General features: G+C 40.7%; 1 protein-coding gene and 1 long non-coding RNA gene across 5 annotated transcripts in view; one reads left to right on the plus strand and one right to left on the minus strand.

Moving 5' to 3' along the window:
* Positions 1-17,147, plus strand: part of LOC129736630 (uncharacterized) — a 30,461-nt gene extending 13,314 nt beyond the window's left edge. The window contains exon 3 of the long non-coding RNA XR_008733535.1: positions 13,560-17,147. This is a non-coding gene — a long non-coding RNA (uncharacterized LOC129736630). The remainder of the gene's footprint in view (positions 1-13,559) is intronic.
* PARD3B (par-3 family cell polarity regulator beta) overlaps positions 1-18,825 on the minus strand; it is a 413,251-nt gene that overhangs the window by 22,091 nt on the left and 372,335 nt on the right. For all 4 annotated transcript variants that reach the window (XM_055718425.1, XM_055718428.1, XM_055718426.1 and 1 more), the window contains one exon: positions 8,844-8,923. In XM_055718425.1, the coding sequence (XP_055574400.1) occupies positions 8,844-8,923 (80 nt within the window). The remainder of the gene's footprint in view (positions 1-8,843; positions 8,924-18,825) is intronic.

Genomic DNA, 18,825 nt, shown 5'->3' on the forward strand with positions numbered 1-18,825 from the left:
CCGCACCTCCAGACCTATTCATCAAGGGAAAGACAAAGCCAAGAACTGCAGTGCAGTTGTCTTATTTTACAATGCACTGTCTCACAGAATAAAAAACTTATTTCCACATTTTTGCAGCCTAGAGTCCACACTTTTTCTGAATTATAACACAACAGAAGCAGCAACGTTTTTATTCCAAATATCTGTACCTATAAAGCAGCCAGCTGAGCTTCCCAGCCTGTTGGTCTCCTGAGTGATTTCAATATCCATCTCAACAATGCAATGGATAGATTTGCATTTTGTAGCACAAATCTTATTCCCCAGGTTTCACTCAGCACATCACTCTGTTGATGCACTGGATGGGATATATGCTTTTTTTTTTTTTAATTTGATGATCTTCTTTTTAATTTGCATTCACTTATCTTTTTTCCACAGATCCTTCTTCTCAACCTAACCATTTTGTACTGACACTTCTTTCTATCATTAATATTTTGTTCCCTAACAGTTGTTTTGTTCTTTTACTCACTGGAGGCATAGTTAATACAGTTTTTTTTCCGAGGCAATGTCTCCATGCCTTCATTAAATTTTATAATATTAATTCAAGCCTTTTTATTCAAAGGCAATATTTTCCTCCACCTCCTGTATTTTTAAGCTGAACTTGGTGCCCTTTGTTTGAGTGGGAGGTCCTTATGCCTGGTTATACACTAAAATCCATACCAGATCCATGTTTTTTGTAAATGTGACACTTGAATGTATTTTTATTTACTCCAGCTAGTACCTCCTTGCAAAAAGCTGGCTGTTCAGTTTCAAAATATTAATTAGCTTTTAAACTATTCCACATTGTATTAACTGGGTTTTTTGCTGTGAGGAGTTGACTGACTTATTAAAAAAATTGACAAAACCCACCCCTGTCTGCTACCTCCTACATTTCCAAAGTATTCTTCTGGGACATCTGGCTTTTAGTGTTCTTTTCAAGCTATGTCCTACTTGTTGCAGACGTTTTCTTTGGTCAAATTTCTTTAGTTATTCCCATGGAAATTACAGAGGTAGCCTGCCAGCTGCAATCCATGATTTGATGTCATGAACCTTGACCTTTCTGACTTTCTAAAGTATACCTTTTCAGTATTAAGACTTAATTTGGTTTGGATAGAGGCATCCCGCTCATTTCAAGTGATATTTCTACTTTATTAGAAAGCTGGAGGTATGTTTTACAACCAAATCTCCTTCCTTTTGAATTCACCATAGAGATTTCTGTAATTGTGATCCTGTTAAAAATTTTCTTTCCTCCTTTCAGCAAGTCTTAAGAGAAAGACACAAGACCATGTTTTAAAACTTCTACAGTACACTGATCCTTTCCCACCTGCTCTGCTTTTAATGCCCAAGACTCCCTGTAGAAGGTACACACAAGTTATTTATAAACTCTGCACGTTACTGGACAAATGTATTTCAACAACATACACAAAAAAAGCCTTCAGACTTCACATACAACACTGAGGTGATATTAATACCATGGCACACTGCAGCAGAGGAACTGAAACTGAGATAAAACAGAACAAGTTGCAACAAGGCACTTCCAGCTTTCTGCTGCACGTATGTATCACAAATCTGGTGTCCTGCTATGGATTTGGATGCTGTCCTCCTTGAAATACAATGACCTCCCTGACATCTCAGAGACGCTGGGCAGTTTCCACAGCACTCAGTTTTATTATCTTGCAGAGTTAAGTGAAGTTAGTTAAGCAAATCTTACACTGTTTGATATCGGATATAGGCTAATTTTTTAATGAACACACCACCTTGGTTCCCAAGCTTGTGCTCTAGCATGTAAGAATGACCTTCTTTGCCCGTATTTCACCTTGGCTATTTATTGCAATGTAACTTGGAGGTCCTTGAGTAGGACCAATATTTCTATTAAACCCGACTCTAAATTCATCTGCCAGGACTTAAGACCCAACTAAAACCATACACATTTCATTTATAATTAGATCACCACCCTGGAAGATATATACAGACAAGATTTTGCTGCATTTTCAATGAAAGTACAGCTGTCAAGATAAAAATAATATTTAAAAAATATTCCTGAGTTACTGATACTACTTTAGATGATTAAAACAGAAGAGAAAGTTAATAATCAAGTATACTGTAGAACACATTGTTTGAATATTACTTACATTTCACATGACTAGGATGATGAATTTAGGTGGGCCACTCGTGTTTGTGCGCTACTTAGCTCTAATCCTATGTAAGACTCCAAATTATCAAGTCTTCTTACCTTTGCAGTTATGTCAGGGGAATATTAAAAAAATAATGGTTAGTTTTGAAAAATTAAAAAAGTCCACTCACAATTAGTTCTCAAATCTTTCTCTTGACCCTCTTTTAATTTTAATCAATATGAGAATTGGCGGAGATACAGACTTTTTCCAGCTACCTGGAAATACAGAATATTTTCCCATCATCCTGCCCGTCACTGTTTTCTACCACTTTGAAGGGAAAATCTGGGCATTACTAAAAATATTGTGTATTACTTTATGCATCAAAAGTTATTAGATTTGCTTTGTAACTGCATACGTCCAGCAAAGCGGTTTCACTGACAGACCATAACTTTGGTGATTCTGTACTGGGCTGATAAATAATTTCACTGCCACTAAAGTTTTGGCAAACTCCCCCCCCCTTTATAAAAATATATCTGCAGACGCTTTTTTTAACCAGGCAAATGATGCTCCAATTTAAACAGTGCTACAAGGCAGCAATGGCATTCCCTGTGACACCTGCAGTCTGCATCAGCATTGCCACCCCCTGCCTGCCATAAAGCATAATTTTGAGCTAAAAAACCCCCAAACACAAATTCAGTAGAGCCATGTAATGAAGTCCACCAAAGAGAGGAACCGTGGAAAACTGAGAGGCAGACTATGGCTAAGAAGTTTCTGAGCGCTAAGAAGGTCCCTGGAACACAACTTGGCAGAACAGCAGCAGTATTATGGGACAGAGCAACACTATTACTATGAACCACTGTGCCACTGCATGGCACTTGGTCAGTGCAGATGGGCCAACATCAAAAAAACAACCCGAACATCACATCCCTCAGCTGATGGCTATAATCACGACTGCACTGCTGCGTCAATGCTGCATAAAGTACTGTGGAATGTCAAGGAAGAAGGTAAACGAAGTATACAAAATGAGAAGAGGGACAGATTTTTTCAACATGGGATGGAATAAGTTAAACCAAAGTGATTTAAAGAAAATAAAAAGTGTTTTAACCCAACAAGCAGGGAATTTTGATTTAAATAATTGATTTCAAATCTTGCTTTTTCATCTGTGATCCTTGGTTAGTCAATTCCCATAGGCTGGGACTGCTCTGACAAGGTGATTTACAGCTAATTATAATCTGCACTAAAATTGTGATTTCTTTTTGTTAACTAGGAAAACACACACTATATATATTGAAGTTATATCAGTATATTAATTTCAGATTCTGCTAGACAATGGTAATGATGACTTATTTAACAGGCAACTTTTTCTTGTCATTTGTGCTAAGTCACTTTCTGATGATGTTTTTGGGATTCGACTAAATTACAGAAATCCTGCATTTTGAAATAAACTTGGGTAGTAAAATAAAGGCAGAACACTCAAGTGCAAGAACAAACTAATGAAACTTACCAAGTAATCCATTCCCTCTGTTTGAGGAATCTTATCTCTTCGTGACACAGGAGTTACAGAAACTTTGCTTTTGATCCAAAGAGTTGGAAATGTTTTTGACTCGACTCTAGAGGCTACCTCATAAATTGACTGTACGGGGACTCTGGTCCCTTGAGTCAATGCTGTTTCATGCTCTATAGTGTAAGATCTAAGTGCTAATTTATTGAAAGGGAGGCTAAAAGATAACATAAATGATCACTGCATAGAAATACTGAAAGGGAAGCTTTTTGCGGGCTTGGCTCTTAAATCTAGCAGAAAAAATATTTACCAGGGTATCTAGAAACTGAAACTGGGTAATTTCAGACTTAAGAAAAAAATAAAAAAGGCATAATCTTTTTAAACAGTAAAATAATTAACTTTTGAAGAATGTAATGAATTCTCCACAATGTGACATTTAAATTTGAGGTTAGATGCTTTTTGTAAATACATTTATAAAAGTAATGTGACAGATCAAAATTGGAATTCAGTTTGACGCAAAACTGTAGAAGGTCCTGGAGGGCTCAGGCAAGGTGATCAAAACTGTCCTTTCTGGCTTCCTACCCAGAAGCGGAGTATGTGCTGCTTCTAGCTACTGCCTTAAGAGGTGCAAGTTGCACGGTCAACCTGAAGAGAAGCTTCCGGCACGGCAAGACTACATGCTGCCGCTGTACTGCAAGGCTAGTTCCTTAATACCTTTGCAAGTTTCCCAGTTTTAAGATGCATGTTACATTTAAGACAGATATTCCTGTGAGCCACTTACCAGCTTGCTCAGCAGTCTCCTCCCAGCCACAGCAATACAGCTCCACGCAACTACACAGCCTGAACTCATTTTTCCAGGCTAGCAGTTATTTCCTAAGACTCTTCCTGCCTTTCCAGCCCCACCCCTTTTCTCAACAAAAACACACGTTTTTCAGTTACATGAGGATTCCAGAGAAAGTCTGGATATTAGCTTTCCTTTGGAATCAGCATTTCTTACCAGGAAGATGGCTGAGCTTCCTAATCTACGCTCATCATGTCACCAGTGTCCTGTCTCAGTGTCTGACAGTCTGCTTTTGGTCACAGCCAGCTTTTCCATCAACACAGAAAAGAACGTGTCCTTGAACACGAGATTTCTCCAAACAAGGCTGCCATTGGCAAGACTGTGATTTACATTAAGACAGACTTACACAAGAGCAAGCTCAAAAATAAAACTATGAACAAACACAGCAGCTGCAGCTTCATATCTATTCCATAGTTTCATCAGGAAAATATTCTGGATTACACCAAAAAAGCAGGCATTAAAAATTGTTTGAAAAATACAAATGTTTTTCTGGCTCTCACACCCTTGCCTTGCTGCTCTTCCCAAAAGAAGAGGCTAAGAGGTTTAAGAATCAAGCCATTCTCCTAAGCAGGAAGATTTAACATTGCTTAATACTACTACTCAGCACTACTTAGCCGTAGCCCCAGGGCAACATGTAAGTATTGAGTGCAAAGAACTGTATCTCTCTTGCAAAGCCTTCCATTCTGTCTTTCCCACTTTGCTGCCTTTCTGCAGACAGAACAGCACAATGTAGTGTGAGATGAAGACCTGCCACTCTCCTGCCACAGCCACTTATCATCTAATTCAGATGTTTGCCTCTGTAGACGTTTCCAAACCAAGTCTACAGATTGGCATTATTTTACCTAGGAACTTAACTACGGAACTCAGCTGGCCAGTCATTAAGGCAGTCACATACAAAGCTTTCCTCCAAAGGCTGCTGCTTCCCATTTCCAGCTTTTAATTAAAAATGTAACCTTACACAGGAGCAGATCCTCCACTCAAAGGCAAAAAGGGTGTCAATGAGCTCAGTGAGACTGGGGCACTGGATTTCCTGCTGCATCTACTGGAAAGGCAAGCACATTTGACATAGCTAAATTCTTCAAATACATATTTGAATTTGTATTCAAATAGGCCAAATACAAAAATTAATTTGGCCCATAATATCTAGGCTTAAATTAGCAGCTTCAGACAAAGACAGAAAAATACAAAACAAAAGGGCAAAGCAGCAATGACATTTCAAAACTTACTTTTACAACTCAGCAGCAGATATGTTTGGATGCTGCTGGCAATCCGACGACTTCATGAAGGATGTGTGCCTTTACACAGGAACAGGGTACTGCCTTACAGGCACCAGACAGTCATAAAGCTATCTGGCATGTGATTATTCCTCCTTCTTTTCCAGTGGGGAGGAAAACCAAAGCTCTCTTATGCAATTTATCCATGCCCACACACACTGGCATGACTCCTGCTGGCTTCCAGGTAAGCAGAACAGTTTCACTGCATAGGTCCCAGCTACTCTCGATATAGTACAGATTCCCTCCTCCCTCCTCATACAGTAAACCTGGCTGCACTCCAAGCACTTTTCCTTGTGTGTGCCACACCAGAGCAGCAGGCAAAGGCTGTATCCTCCTGGACTCAACACAATGTTGCAGTAAGAATCTGTTTCCCAGCATCTACAACCCTCACCTGAAGCCTCTGAGTATCTCTTACTAAACTGGACTTTACATGGCTAAGTGTGCAGACCATTATATCCCACATCCATACCAAATGCAGCTCAGTGGTTGGAGCAAGATGAGGACAGGACAAGACAAGGAGGGGAATAAACCCAAGGGCAGGAAACCATGAACCAGTACTAGAATGCTGGGGGGAAGAAAGCTGCTCTCTGACGAAATACTACCCTCTGTATTTTTTACCTTCCTATTTCTTTCTCTTTTTTTTTTTGCTTTAATAATGCTGCCCATTACAGTAGCATTCATGCATCCTCCACTGAGAACAGGTTGGCAAATGGGTGGGTTTTTACCTGGATTCCTCTATACTCCTGGGCAGTCAGCCACAAGAACAAAAGAAATCACTCATTTCCATTAGTGGCTGGCAATGAGACTGCATCCCCTTCTTCTGGATTTAGACTTCACTGTAGCAATCTAGTCATTTGTGACTGCCAGCGCTTAATTACTGCAGTAACGTGAAACCGCGAAACTTACAAAACCTAAGTATAAAATGCAGCAGCCACTTGCTGGACCGAGGCACACCCGAAGGTGTGCTGTTCCAAAGCTCTGCTCCTGCCAGGGTGGAAACCCTCTGGAGCCGCAGCAGTGGCACGGTGGCTGTGCGGCAGTGCGAGTGTTCAGGTCAGGAAGCACACACCACCCCGCTGAAGTGCATGCCCTCTCACTTCCAGCATAATCTTCTTAAGCACCGAAAGAAATGACACTCTTCACACCGATCTTGAAAAGCTTATTGAATGTTTGGATGACTTCCTAAATGGCGAGTCCCAGCCAGCTAAATACTCAAACCTGTCGTAAGAGCTGGAGAGTCATGTTTCTAGCAAGCTAAATGGAGATTTTGGGAAGAAGTGAAATTCATGACCTGATTCAGACAGACCTACCTTTTTTTTTTAAAAAAAAAAACACCACCACAAAAACACAGAGTGCAGAGGTGAGCATTACACACACCTAGGGGACATGCCGAGGATGCAGTGGGTTTGAAAAGGAACAGGACAGAAGGAATACAGAGAACACTGCAAGGGCACATCTGCATCTGCACTGTTGCGCTCGCTTCTGGTCATCCTTACTTGAAAGGAATACCAGTGAAATAAAAAGAACTCTGGGTAATGGAAGTTACTTCACTGGGAAGCTTCCATTTTAAAGGATTGAAAAAATAAGGTTGGTTAGCTTGAAGGGAAAACAAATAAAAGGACAGATGACACAGGAATACGAAAACTCATATACAGTTACATTGGGCACCAACTGCTAATTTATTCTTGTAATCCACAAGATAGAAGTTTAAAATAGATTAGAAAGCGTGTACGTAACTAAACTACAGCTAACTAACCTGCAAAAATCACTGCTAAAGGCATGACAGGAGACACGAGTGTTGGAGGACTATGAAAAAAGATGGCTATTTACCAAGGAGAGGAAGAAATATCCACAGTCAGTCAAGAAACACATACAGGACAAGCTGCTGGAAAGCAGGCTTCTGTTAGGAAAGCCAGTTACCACACAGGACGAATTTCCAAAATGATGGCTGACACATATATTGTTTGAAGACAGTAACTAAACTACAGACACATCCTTTGGCCTTTGGTTTAGAAACTATGTACATTAAAAATGCCTACAAACATCCAACAATGTTTTGTGAGACAGCCTTTATATATCGGTTTCCAAAAGGAAGATATTCTTTGTATTTTCATCTGGAATTGGACACAGCATTACATATTTATCAATCAATCTCTCCAGTGATACTTCTGAATGTAAATAGCTCAGTGGAAAAAGAAGCAAAAAGAAACTATTCACTGTTTTTCTAAAAGCCAGCTTTTTTCACTACTCCACTGTGAAGAAATCAAGAATTTCTGGCTTGGAAATAGCTAGTTTTGCTTTACTTTTTACAAATTATCTTGCTTGTAGGTCCGGAGTAGTGGACTGGACAATCCCTCTAAGGTCCTTTCCAGACCTTTAGTTCTAAAGGGGCAATATTCATCTATTTTTGTTTTCCTTCCACTGCTTTCCATTATCTCTTACAGCATCCTCTCGCTCCCCTTTCTGGCTTGCTAAATCTTACACTCTGCTATTAGAACTCCCATAGAAATGAGACTGATTCTCTGAAATGCTTCCTTTTTTGTTATGCCCCACTGGTTTCAGACTAGAATTACTCTTCGTTGAGTTGATAAGGATTAAAAATTAAAAAAAGCCCTCAGAGGATTCACTCTCATTTCCACAGCATTCAGTTAAAGCACAGAGATGCTCCACTGGAAAAGGACTGCCAGTCAGGCAGTCCTGGCAGCAATAGCGGGACTTCAGTAGCTGTGGCTGCTGTAGTGGAGGCTTTCCACAGCAGCACTCTGTCAATGACAGCTAGGATTATATCGCTATAAACTCGGTCATTTATGCTCTGCTACAACCTGTTACAACCCTTGCAGAGCCAGCTTCCTCAATGTCATGTTCTCTGCCTATGGCTCATGACTCTTGCTGACATGTTCAATGAGAAACCTTTTTTATTTTAAATTCAAAAGTCAAAATTAATAGTACAGTTATAAAGATGGCACTAAATCAGCAGCAAAAGGTGACAAAACTGCAAAATAATCTCTCATGTTGGAGTCGGACATCAGCTGTGGGCTGATTTCCCTACCCATCGGAGGGAAGGTGGATCAGTGTGTGTATGAGGCTCAGTGCTGTACCTGGGTAAGGATGCATACTGCCTTTCCATCCCCTCAAAGTGAAGACTGTATGAGCTCCCATCTGGTCCTTTTCCAGGCACCTGTGGAGAGGAGACTAATTAGAGATGAAGATCAATTATGCAGCTCAGCTACTAACAATGCATCTCAAAACGATAAGCAGAAGACCCATGATGCTGCAACATGCCAAACTCAACAAAAGAGAGGCAGGGGCTCAAAGAAGCTCCAAATCCCATACATAATCTTATCACTGCTAACAAGAAAGGCTTCCATATCAAAGAACTGTTTAGAACACGTACAATCTTCAGAGTCTTTTCCTCCTCTGTGTGCTAGCTAGGATACTCTCTCTCCTTTCCTGGCTGGCCTTCCTCCTAGAATCCAGTAACATGAGGATGTAATCTAATTAAGCACACCCCTTCTGGTTCTAGTGGCATAATTACTTGAATCAAAGCTAGCATCTTAGTACCAAGTTTGCCGTTTTTTCTTCATTTGTGTGTTTTGCTCAAGTATAAAACGTGATATAAACAGGCTTTGTTTTCATTCTTAACACAAATCCAAAAACTTTCCCTAATACCACTGCAAAGCTAAGTACCCAACTGAGAGTTAAGTGCATTTATCATGCTCTGGTGCTGTTTCAAAAGTGAAGCATTAGTGCACTCGGTCAAAATGCCAGCTTGCTACTTGGTTTGTTTTCAAGATGGCAACTGGAGTTGGCTGAAGAGCACAATTCTATCAGGAAGGCTCCAACTGGGGTACAAAACGGTGAACTTCAATGCTTTTAGCACACAGGAGCTCTCCCAATTTCACTCACTCAATGCCTGCTGATGGCCCAAAGTGTTAAGAGCCTTGTTAAAATGGAGCTATTAGTCTTTTCCTCCATAAATGCAGGAGGCTCTGACTGCCTTCAGTATTTCCTACATTAGTATGTGTTCCTATTCCGGTGCTGCTAGAATCAGCAGTTTTATAAAGCAATATACTAAGAGGCCATTTAAAATCCCCTTCCCCTTTTACAGATTAATAGCAGAAAAGAAGATTTAATGCCTTTTCAAACATTTTTAACAATTCATTAAAAAGAAAAGAATAAATCACACCAAGCTTTCAGCCAAGGTCTGATTAGAAAAAGAGAAAACAAACAAAATTAACACATTTTTCACATTCTACAGGTTAGAGTACATTTCTGACAGTTCTGGATTTACACGCAATATGGCATTTTCACTGAAGAGATATATAAGCTTCTGCTATAGCAAAGGTTGTGCACTCTGGTGTAGTAAGTGTTATCTGTCTTGACATAACACTTCTCCATACAATCTCTTGTGGACTCATTACATAAGCCAAGCCCAACGCACAGTGAGGCACTATCCCTTGGAGTCACTAGGCAGGTTTAGGAATTCCTAGACAAATACTGTTATGCACCTTGCCACTTACTGAACTTCCAAGATAATCATAAGTGAAACAAATTATTTAGCACAGGCCTATCGCTAACTCCCTTTTATCTGACTCAAAACAGAAAGGAGTCCTCATGGAACTGGTGGCCACAAGAAATAATCATCTCTGATTTGACATGACCCATGCTTTAGCAGTGCCTGACTTTGCACGAGTGAAAAATAACAATAATTGCCCTACATTTCAAAAAGAGGGCTGTAGGCTAAATGGATCATTCGTTCCTTTTTTCCACCAGAAAAAGTGACATTTAGAGAGAATTTATACAGATGGAGTCGCTTAGGTGAAGAGCCACAGCCACTTTGGCTGTTCTTACACTGCTAATTTGATCAGGCTGATAATTTCCCTTAATCCACCAGGTACGCAGTCAAAGAAGAGCCTCCATATTTCTGCTGTTTTATGAAGAAGAATGAGGGGGGAAAAAGTTAAATGTGTAATTTGGTTTGCTCAGCACAAAAGCCATGCAGTATACGGCCTACCTGCGTGGCTGTAGATAGGCTATTAATTATGTGCAGTGGCAAGGTGCATGTGAGCTCAAGGATGCACCTGGTAACTGTGCATTCACAACTCTGTGCAAATTTCCTGGTGATCACTCTCACACCTACCAGGAGTAATGGCAGCCAATGTGCAAAACCACTAACAGATCCAGAACTGCACCAGCATCGAGCAGTGATCCCCAAAGTTTTACCAGTCACCAGAAAGTAAAAAATATTTACATCATGAGGCCTTTTTGCAGCCTGAAAATACCCCTTTTCTGATGGTTTCCTACAGACCAAATAGAAGGTGATACCCCCTGCCAGGTCTGTTTGTATATATGATTTGAGAGACAGTTGCCATAGAAACACCCTGGCGATGGATACACAATTTTGCTAATTTGGATCCGTTGAGCCGGCTGTGTCTCCACACCCTATATAAAATCCCCAGTGCACTGGAAAAGCATGGTCTGGCTCTGCATGGCTAATTAAAGACTTAGCCATTTCTTCTCCTTTCCCTTCTCCATCTGTCCATGCGACAGTAAAAACATATCATCGCTCAGCCACCAGCAAAATGGTGCCCGGAATAAAATACTACCCCGATGAAAAGAGAAATTGCGAAAATGGAAACACCTCCTTCATAGAAGTTATTTCTGTTTCAGAGGGAGTCAAAGCAAAGAGTTCCTTGCTGTCTTTTACCACAAACTAAGCTAAAAATCAGTACGAAAGGCACTAACTAATGAGATCGAAATATTCCAGCTTCTCCTCCTTCCCTGAAACACAACGTACACAGCTGGCCCTCAGTCCAGGTGCAGAGGTTTTAACTACATAGTTAATAATCACAAAATACTTAGGTGAGCAAACAGTAACCTTAATAAAAAAGCATTAGAACCTGGAAATCCTATCAAAGCCAAATAGACACTGGCCATGAGGTGACCAGTGAGGCACTGGAGATGATAGAAGGTGCATTACTTAGTTGAGTCCATATCAGAGGCAGCTGGAAGAGCTTTTGAGACCCAACACCCCAATCAGTAAAGAAAGAACACAACAGCAGATGAAATACATGTTTCACAAATGTATGGTAATGCACAACAGAAAGAATGATCCAAAACATGCTCCTGTATTTTTAGGGTTTAAATTAACGACATCAACTTAAATAAGAGCCATCATTATGAAGCGATCATCTCTTAGTCTAGAGCGGCCTCAACTAACAAGCAAAACATGAATATGCAAAAATAATGAGGTAGAGATAAACACAGAAACAGACATCATCCCATCAGTGCAATTAAAAGAGCAGCATGCTTAAACTGAGAAAACGAAATGCTATCTTTGTCAAAAAACAACAGCAAACAATTCATGAAACTTAACTGTTGCGAAGTATTGGTATGGCCAAGCCCTTTGTAGAATGGAAGATTAATAAACCCGACACACATATGAATCAAAACAACTAGCACCAGCTCAGCAGAAGACAGAAAAGCCTTTGACAGGCTGAAGAGAGGTAAAGCCTCACAGAGTCAGCCATTCCCTGAAAGGGAGAGCAGGCAGAAGCCCCTGTACCAGCACATTATTCTCCTAATCGTCCCTTTGGGAATCCCAATGAATTCTCTGAAGCACATAGCACTGGCCACACCTGGAAACAAAGTACCAGACAAACAGGCAAGACACTGCATCCATATAACACAGTGCCTTCACAGTCAGGATTTTCTGTGTGCCAGAACGATATTTTCTTCTACATAGCTAGTAGTATTTTTGCTGTTCAAGTCTCTTTTAACCGCCCCCCCCCCCCCCCGTAATTTCCATTAGCAAACAAAATTTCTGTGATAGAAATGCATCACTTCAGAGAAAAACCTGTAACACCTCTGCATCTTTAATTAAACCCCTGCCAGTCCCCCGAGGCAGAGCCAGGCTGGGGGAAGCACAGACTGAAGAGTGATGCAGGCACGGTGCGCTGCTCTCCTCGCTCAGTCCACAGCTTTCAGCAGGGGACCAATGTGAAGGGCCAAAAGGCAGAATAACAAGCACAGGCTGGGGGTCCCTCCACTTCCCTGGACAAGTGTAATTCACATTTGCTTCAGGACAGAAAACTGTAGAAAGAGGCATAGTTTCACATGCAGATCAAAAACAGAAAGGGAAAGCAACTGGAAAGAAAAAGAGAAAACAAAAGCTGCGCAGGTGTCAGTGCGAGCTGTATCCCTGGCAAACACAGTAACCGCATGGCACTTCGAGGAGTTTTCTAATACAGGGAAGTGGTAAGCTAGTATCTCTAACCTGCCAGCTCTCCCTAGGAAAACTTCCTAGGAAAAAAACGTAACAAATGATGTGAACATGCACTTGTAGATCAAGCCAGAAATAAATATCTTAGAGCATTCAAATATTTGCAAACAAATTTTAAGGCATAAGTAGAGTATACCTGCAGGCAGGTATCTAGAAGCAAGTCTAGGATTTGCCCGCAGGAAAATTCTGGGGCTGCAGAAGAACAATTCTTTAAGAGCAGAGAAAGGACTCATTTCATCCTGAAGCTTGAGACTACCTTGAAAACTGTGCGAGAAAGTGCAAGAGGCTGTGTTTGTTCCCCGGAGACACTGCATTTCATTCCTCCTCACCTGCCTTACAATCACTGCCTCCTGGAGCATTTGTGGAAGGCTAAAAGACGAGCTGCTAGCATGAAAGCCTGCTTGCCCCTTTCATATGGATCAAGGTGTTTGGTGTTGGACAGCCATTGCGGTATGAACAACTATAGTGATTATTTTTAAAGTTTAGGCTTCATAAACCCAGAATCAACTTTTTCTTATGCATTCTCACACAGCTCAAGGTGAGAGCTACCACACTGCTAACAAAAGCCAGCAGCAACTCCCTGCCCCTAGCAGTGAGGACACATTCCACAGGACAGTGTGTTTTTGCTGGGGCTCTACCTCCTCTCACAAATTCCTGCCTGAGCTACCCGAGTGCCCTGTTCCAGGTCCATCCAGGTGAAGCTGGCACACTGAAGACTCAAGACCATGGGTACTGCTCATAAGGAAAAGAATGATGCAAAGCCATTTTCAGGGTGGCTGTCTCAGAAAGCTGCAGTCGCCGTTCCCTCTCCTGCAGGTATTTTAGTTTAGAGGTGCATATAGGAAACTTTGATCAGTTTGTTAAAAAAATTGTTTAAAGCCTAACTAGCTGCAGAAAAAGCACCACTCAGAGTCAGAAGTTTCACACTCTTAAAAAGGAATAATACAAAGTGGGTGTTGCATTCAGGCTCATTCATTTTTCACTTACACGCTAAACAACTCCTTTGCCTGTTTAATTTTTATTGTTAACCCTTTGTTTCACCCACTTCTGAACAATAAACCTCCTCCAAACATTTCAATTATTAAGATCAGAAAGAAAATGGGGTGTGTGTGCTGCCCACCAGCTAAGTAGCAATAGCATAACTTCATCAAGGCTGATGTGATTTTAGCTATGTGTTTGTGAACCCAGTGCAAAACACTGATGACTCCATTGAGTCATGCCTGAATTAAAATTATGGGAGATCAGGAAGAGCTTATGAAGACAGGAGTCCTGGGACTCCTAACTTTCTCATTTATTCACTGTGTACACTCAGGAAAATCACTTGAGCTTGCGCATTGTAGTTTTCTTCCCATAAAAAATGGCATGGTACTACTATTGTATTTTATGACTGACATGCACTAAAAAACAGAGGCCATCCCAGGAAGGCTGCAGAGCAAGGCATGTGCTCTGCCATCACCCAAGTGCTTTGAAAATGCCACCCAGTTCTTCTTTTTGCCTTAAAGTCTGTGTATAAACATGGCACATAGGACCGCTGCATTGCTTAGTACTTTTTTCAACAGTCTTGTGATCATCTGTTAAAGGACTTGATTCAGATGCTGGTTTGACCTCTGTTCTCAAAGCTCTTCTTTTGTCTGTGAGCGTTTCTAATCACATGGGTTGAGATTCAGCATGCCAAAAAGAGCCATGGTATAACGGAATTTGCCCTTTAACCTTCAGGTCTCCCCTCTGCTGAGACACAGTTGGTTTTTGTTTTCAATTAAGTGAAAACTGAAGAAAAACTGAGAGGTAAAACTGGATTTGCTCCCCACCCCAGTCTCAATGTTTCGTACACAGGTGAAGCACCAAAATTCACCCATTTTATTTTTTGCATTTCAACAGTATGTTCGGTTCTAGGGACTGCAAGTGAAATTTAAGAGCATGATTTGATTCACGAACACTTCTTGAGCTGTTAAAACAGAAGTGGGTTATGTACAGCAGTGAGCTGGATGTTCCATGTGAAATGGAGGAAGCTGATCGAAGGGGTCTTCTTAATTCCTAACTGCTGTGATACCGTAATTATCCCACTCTCCAAGACCTCCAGCACAAAAAACATGTTTTCCTCCATCCAGCTTTTTTATGTTTTGCATCAAAAGGTAAAAATTAAAAATTCTACCAGTGTCCATGATTCAAAAGAATTTTCCTGATGTTTTCCTAACATACACAAAGAGGGATGTATTTTGCTTTCCTGGTTTTGCAATGAAAGTTGAAACAGTGATTTTGCGTTATTATAACACTCATCATTTCTCCCTCTAATTTGGATGGTTTTTAATAAAGCTCCATTGATTCCACTGAAAGAAATCCCTCCTGGCAAAAGCAGAACACACACGCTGATTGCTAAATATGCAGCAATTATCATATTCAGCAGCGCACTTTAATATCTTATTTATAGATGTATCTATCTATAATTTGCTTTAATTAAGTTGCATTGATTTTAATGACAGAAGCAGTCCTCAAAGAAGCGTCTAATGTTATATGAGCCCATTGGTACTGCTTTACCATTGTTTGGATATAAGACAGCACCTTTAATACTTCTTTTTGGTATTCTTGGTGGTGCTTTTCTTTGCTAAGTGGCTGCAATGAAAAGCCAAGATGATGTCCCACAGGAATTCTCAAAAAACACCTCCACCACTGCAGAGAGCACTTCCAGCTTTCCTGTTACAAACTTGTTCGTAGGACAGTTTTCAAGAAAAAGGAAGGAAGCGGTATCTCCCCATCAGGTCCTGAGAAACCTTGCGTTTCTGTTCCTGCTCCATTTTATAGACATCTCAGGACTGTAATTGTGAGAGGTTCTCAAATCATGGCCCGATGCCTTCAAAGTTTGTTTTGGGCAGTCCGGCAACCAACTTGAACTTTTTTGTTTCATTGCCAACAGAAAATACAGGGTAAATCACTTGGGAAGGTGAACCAACAGATGGCTACAAGTGCCTGTTCACCGCCCATCGTGATCTTGCAGACTCTTAAAGTTCTGTTTTCTGGGCTCAGTCACAGGGAATGTTGAGCCTTCTTTTTGTGAAGCACGCTGACTTTAAGCATTTTATACTATTCTGGTTTTGAGATTATTCCAAAGAACACTTGATGTTATTAGAACTGTGACAAAGTTTGTCAAAAAACATCTTGAGGAACTAAAGGAATGTATTGCTGCACTCCTAGCAGAGCCTCACAGCCTTGGTTTCTGCTGGGTGCTACCACATACCTTGGCCCCGATTCAGGAAAGCATGCTAAATACTGATGAGGGTGGTTTGTTTTAATTTCAATAGCATTTGATTCCTCTTGGAGGCATTCCCAAAGCTGACATACACCTGCATCTCTCAGTGGCTGTATCTCCTTTTTGGGTGAAAATACACAGGAAAAACATTTATATCTCTGTATCCTGCACACGTCTTCACACATTTGAATGCAGCATTCTAGTGATGATGATCTCGGCATTTCTCTCTCTGAAGTAACCCCATAAGATATTACTGGTTCATAGCAATTGAGGATCTCTCTCAGAGACTACTGAGGTAGCTTTATAACATTACTTATGCAGATCTTAATGTACCATTCACTGCTAGTAATTTTTTTCTAAAAGTGAAAAATAAACGCTGGCTTTTTAAATCACTGCCTTTTGGAATATATCAACACTAATTTAATAAGAATTGTTCATGTTAAAATGCAAGGGCATGATCTCAAAGGAAAAGCACCAAAGTAGCTATGGAAGTACATTTTCAGTTTCTGGTCATCATTTTTCATTCACTGATTATTGCTTAAGTGTTGATTAATAGTTATGTTCATGCTGCTAGAATACATTTCCCTTGGGTGAGAAAAACATACTTGTCTAAAGGAAAAAAAGACATAGTAATCAACCCATCCTTCCTCCTCTCTGTAAGAAACACAGGCACACACTCCAGAGTCACTGATGATCTTGGTTTTGCTGGTGAGTAGTTTTGAAAATTTTCACTTAGAAAATCAGCTGTATGCAATCAGAACACTACTTGGTCACTCAGATTGCTAGGCAATTAAATGCTCCCCTTCTGCCTGTCTGCCTCTCTCCCCACATATATATACATACGTACACATATATACATGCACACACAAATGTACATACTTACAGTCATTGTCCCTTCTCCCTATGCAATGAACACCAGGAACACTGATGACAGCAGTGCTCCATGCTGGAATTAAGCAGGGCTGATTATCTCAGGATTTACTTTTCCTCCTTGGTAATGCCCTACCTCTTGTTCAAGGAGGTGAAACGAATGGTTTAGATTTAGAGAGAGCGGAAAATTCTCTATAAAGGCAATAGACTGAGGGAAATACAAACACAGATGGGAACTTTAAAAGGGAAACAGGCTGTTCCCATAACAGTTTAAAAACATGGCAATTGCCTTAGCTTAGTAGAAAACAAGCTCTCAGCATTTGCTGCATCTTGCAACACTAAGCAGAGAGAAAATAGCAAAGATGGAGGTGAAGCCAAAACTGCCAAGTTTGCACAGCCCCACAAAGATAATATTCTGCTTTCTGAACCCTAGCTCCAAGAGCCCCTGATCCCTGGTGCTGGAGGACTATGGTTTCCTGTGACCATGCAAAATGAGATAATTTCCTGGCCTGTGTCTGTCTCTGTGGGTGGCTTCTTTTTCCATTAGTCATATAATATGTTTTGGTTAATTCTACCTCTTAATTGTCTTTAATGAGCACCAGATTTGCAACACCCTCACTTGCAAACCTATTCTCAGAGTAGAAGCAAACAGAGGCCCTTGAGCTGAGAGCAACATTTAAAAGCAGCAAACCAAAAAATCCTCAGTACCCATCAGCATTGATTCTTTCCAGCTAAAGGGGCATTTCAATTGCTCTTCCACTGAACCAGGCCAATGTAATTAATCTCTTCCCAGCCACTGGAGGGAATAACTTAACTTGTCACTGAGATACGTTTGTGATGCAATATACAGCATACATAATAAATACATGTAAATACATTTCTAAAGCACATCTGCAGTTGTTCTACAATACTGTGCACAATTCTTCCCCCCCCCCCCCCCCGAAACCAGTCCTCTGCATTAGCTTGTTTGAAACTAAACTGCTTCTTGTTCCTCCCAGTTTTGCATTCTTTGCTCCTTTTCTCACTGTAATTAGTTTACCAGACTACTTATCCAAATGATTACTGCTTTTAAATGACAGTTGTCTTCTCTTTTACTCCAGTTCATTGTTGTGTGTCATTTTGTCTGGCTATCTGAATACCCAGTTCTCTAAAGCATTTTCTCATTATGTTATCTCCTGATATAAAGCATTTTGAAATACTTCATGAGACACACTGTATGAAGTAAATGGAATTGAATTTTCTCTCAAAGTCATGGGCTTTCAGCATCTTTCTCTAGCTAAGTCAGCAGAGTTCTTGGCATCAATGCCAGGGTGTAATGGCCACGCTTTGCAGCCCAGCTATGAGCTTGTGTTCTTTTTAGGGAAAATAAAATGACAGTGTCAGTACCTGGAAAGCAAACAGGGGACAGATCAATATTTCCATTTGTGATGAGGATGACAAGACAAAAATGTCTATGGTATTTTTGAGGTTTTTAACGCACACATTGAGATATTGCTATTTTGCCGTATCTACCTACATCTGGTTTTGGTGCTGAATGTGTGCACAGGGGGTCTATGCATGTGTATGTCAGGAAAGGAAAGAGGGAGGGGAAGGGGAAATAGCAGGGCATGGAACTAAATTGCAGAGCAAGTAGTGGAAATAGACAGTGAAAAGCTTCCTGCAGGCAGGCAGCTTCACAGGGGAG

This window comes from Falco cherrug, chromosome 8 (genome assembly GCF_023634085.1).
Source record: "Falco cherrug isolate bFalChe1 chromosome 8, bFalChe1.pri, whole genome shotgun sequence".
Lineage (NCBI taxonomy): Eukaryota > Metazoa > Chordata > Aves > Falconiformes > Falconidae > Falco > Falco cherrug.